The sequence below is a fragment of the Arachis stenosperma genome, chromosome 7, assembly GCF_014773155.1.
Source record: "Arachis stenosperma cultivar V10309 chromosome 7, arast.V10309.gnm1.PFL2, whole genome shotgun sequence".
In the NCBI taxonomy this organism is placed as follows: domain Eukaryota; kingdom Viridiplantae; phylum Streptophyta; class Magnoliopsida; order Fabales; family Fabaceae; genus Arachis; species Arachis stenosperma.
Window position 1 is genome coordinate 57,550,237 of NC_080383.1, and position 4,126 is coordinate 57,554,362.

Genomic DNA, 4,126 nt, shown 5'->3' on the forward strand with positions numbered 1-4,126 from the left:
TTGTAATGGATTAATTCGTTTGATCTTTCTAATTTATTCCATGCTTTGATTTATATTTCAATAATTGTTTTCGCTCTTATTTTATGAATATGGGTGGAACGGAAGTATGACCCATGTTCTAATTGAGTTCTTGTAAAACTTGGAAAAGCTCTTTACTTGAACAACAGCTTGGAAACATATTATCCTAAATTTTAATTATTTAGATTTAATGGGATACGTGACATATAATCCCCTTATTTTTGGATAAATAGAATTTTTGTGGCATATAAACTGAAAATTGATTTTTACCCTCTAATTGGAATTAACTGACCAAGGAATTGGCAGTTAATAAATTTTAGAGGAGACTAGGAAGGTCTAAAGAATTAGGGCCTAGTCACATATAGTTTGCCATGAAATTATATCTTGCATGATTAAATTAGTTAGTAATAAAAATTAATCCGAAAAAATAGATAACTCTGAAACCTTAACTATCTTCTCATTATATTATTCCCAACTTATTTATTTGTCTGTGTTTAATGCTCTTTGAATACCAAAACACTCTTTTCTGCTTGCCTAACTAATCCTATCAAATACTATTGTTGCTTAATCCATCAATCCTCGTGGGATCGACCCTTACTCATGTAAGGTATTACTTTGTACGATCCGATGCACTTGCCGGTTAGTAAGTGTGGGTTAAAAATTCCACATCAGTAAACAACAAACAATTCTCAAGTCTACCCTTTAACCAATTAATTATAGCATATGTATATTATAAATTAATAAGCTGTTGGGGTGGGGAATGGCCGAATGGGGATTTAGAATAAAGGAATGGTTTGTGACTGAATAAGAATCAATAGTTAAGAATCAATAGGTCTTAGGTCAGGTGGTATTGTGTTGGTTTTCTTGTTAAGTTGAAATAAGAAATTATGAGCAACTAACCAAATTCATTATGTTAATTGAGATTCAAGTTCTGTTAGAGTGTTATATTTTTATGTGACTGAATAATAATCAATAGTTAGCACATAGTTCATATACTTAATTCACTTAGTTGCTTTATTCATTTTTTCGCTCATTTCTTTCATTGTTTGATAAATGATAATTTGATATAATTGGTTTAGAAATTGTGGATTTGTTCTAAATTTTTGATGTAATTGATACTTCAGTTTCATTAACCACCCTTGGCTTTGGTGCCTGTACTTGGCATAATTTTACAAATCACAAGTGATGAAGTGCCATACAAATTTAGAAATTCTATTTTATTTAATTATCATCGCTAACTATGTACTCTAACACAGGCTTTAGCAAAATAATAAATGATCATATATGTATGCCTCTCTGGGCTCTGGCCCTCTTTGATATCATAACTTGATTTTGTAGAGAATTTCAACCAAGACAAACATCATTTAAATCATAACTTGATTTTGTGATTGAATTTGTTCTGATGTAATTGATACTTTAGTTTCATTAATTTGTTTGTTAATTATTTTTGTGTATTGAGTTATTTTGAATTAGAAATTTGGGATATTATTAGTTAATAGCTTGGTGCTGTTGTTAATGGATCAATTTTTTATTTATAGTTTTATGTTGAACTTCTCAATTTGAGAAGAATTGTAAATTAATTTTATTAATTAATTAATTTAGGTTTATAATTTTATTCTATTAGTAATGGAGAAATATTTCAAAAGAACTTCTTCATTGGAGATTGGATCCCAAAACAATTCATCGACCTCTTCTAACAAGATGAGGTTTTTAGAATTTGAAGTAGAGAGTCTCATAGCAGATCTAGGACAACGACCAAAGATTTCAAGTTATCATCCGAATGACAGAGACAAAGTTAGATGTGCATATTTGTAAAAAGGTTCTTGTCAACTAAGGACTCATGATTTTCCGCAAACTTCTTGTGGTTCTTCTTTTTGAAGTTTTAATCCTAGTTGGTTTGATGATTATGGCAATTGGTTAGACTATAGTATATCAAAAGATACTATTTTTTGTCTTTGTTGTTATCTTATAAAACTTGAGAATGAAGGTGGCGATACTTTTGTAACCAATGGCATTTCAAATTGAAAAAAAAGAGAGATTACAAACTCATGTTGGGATTCATGATAGTGCTCATAATCAAGCTTGGAGAAAATGTGAAGCACTAATGAAGCCAATAAAACACATTAGTACTGCTATTGAAAAACAATCTGAGCAGGCTAAAAAGAATTATCAAATTCACTTGACAGCCACAATTGATTGTTTTAGATTTCTTTTACGACAAGGATTGCCCTTTCGTGGTAATGATGAGACAGATAATTCTGTTTATCAAGGAAATTTTTTGGAACTTCTAAACTTTCTTGCACAACATAATGAAGAGATTGATCGTGCCTTTAAAAATGCTCGTGGGAATCTTAAACTAAGAGCTCCCTCAATTCAAAAAGATATTGTAAGAGCGGCTGCAAGTGAAACGACAAAAGCTATTGTAAATGATCTTGGGGATGAATTGTTTGCTGTTTTGGTTGATGAAACTATCGATATTTCTATTAAGGAGCAAATGTCAGTTTGTTTAAGGTATATGAATAAAGAAGGGCAAGTTAGGAAGCATTTTCTTGGTCTTGTTCATGTTTCTAATACTAATGCTTTATCTCTAAAATTAGCATTGGAGTCATTATTAGAAATATATAATTTAAGTTTATCAAGAGTACGTGGCCAAGGATATGATGGTGCAAGTAATATGCAAAGAGAATTTAATAGTTTGAAAACTTTGATATTGAAAGAAAATTCTTATGCTTTCTATGTACATTACTTTGCCTACCAACTTCAGTTAGCTCTTGTAACGGTTGCAAAAAAACAAGTTGAAATTGCTTTACTTTTTAATTTGTTAACCAATTTGTGCAATGTTGTTGGAGCTTCGTGTAAACGAAGAGATATGCTTGGTGATAGTCAAATGACTAAGACAATTGAAGCATTACAAAGTGGAAAAATTTCTAGTGGACGTGGTTTGAATCAAGAAATAGCTTTGAAAAGAGCTGGAGATACTAGATGGGGTTCACACTATGGAACTATACTTCGATTAATTTCTTTGTTTCCTTCCGTGGTCAATGTTCTTGAATATATTGAGGAAGATGGAAATAATTCAGAACAAAGAGCTGAAGTATGTCATTTATTAATGTCATTCAATCCTTTAAATTCATTTTCAACTTGTACTTGATGAAAAATATCTTGGGAGTTACGAATGAATTATCTCAAGCGTTACAAAGAAATGATCAAGACATTGTAAATGCTATGGCATTGGTTAAAGTGTCTAAGCAACGCTTGCAAACTATAAGAGATGATGGTTGGTCTCTTTTACTTGATGAAGTCTCATTGTTTTGTGACAAACATAATATTACCATTCCAAAAATGGATGATACATTTGTGTCACAAGGAAGATCAAGATGCAAAGCTCAAAAGATCTCAAATTTGCATCATCTTCAGGTTGAGATATTCTATCAAGTAGTTGAAAGACAACTTCAAGAACTCAACAATCATTTTACAGAGGTGAATACTGAATTGCTTCTTCGTATAGCTTGTCTGAATCCAAGACACTCATTTCTTGCATTTGATAAGGAGAAGTTGATCCAGTTAGCTCAATTCTATCCATTAGAATTTTTTTCTACTTAACTTTTGGCACTTGATAGTCAACTTGAGAATTTCATATTAGATGTGCGTTCTAATGATCAATTCTCAAACTTGAATGGGATTGGTGCTCTTTCTCAGAAATTGGTTGAGACTCGAAAAAATATTATTTATCCATTAGTGTTTCTTCTTTTGAAGTTAGCTTTAGTTTTGCCTGTAGCAACTGCATCAGTTGAAAGAACTTTTTCTGCTATGAACATCATAAAGAGTCGGCTTCAACCGTATGGGAGATGAATTTTTAAATGATTGTTTAGTGACATATATAGAAAGAGAGACATTTGATTGTATTGACAATAAAAAGATTATTCAATCTTTTCAAAATATGAAACCCAGAAGAATGGAATTTTAAATTATTTACTATTGTAAATTATTTTATTGTTTTAATTTGTTAGTTAAATAATTTGAGGAGTAATCATATTTTATAATACTATAGTATAATTATAAAATTATTATTATACTATATATATTTTGCCCCCATTGATAAAATTTT

At 30.4% G+C, this 4,126-nt stretch overlaps 1 protein-coding gene across 1 annotated transcript; it reads left to right on the plus strand.

The window, feature by feature from the left end:
* Positions 1-2,026: 2,026 nt before the first annotated feature.
* LOC130939817 (uncharacterized) lies at positions 2,027-3,870 on the plus strand. The gene is made up of 3 exons (XM_057867891.1): positions 2,027-3,112; positions 3,436-3,581; positions 3,639-3,870. The coding sequence occupies exons 1-3, from the start codon at positions 2,027-2,029 to the stop codon at positions 3,868-3,870; spliced, it is 1,464 nt and encodes a 487-aa protein (XP_057723874.1).
* Positions 3,871-4,126: the final 256 nt, after the last annotated feature.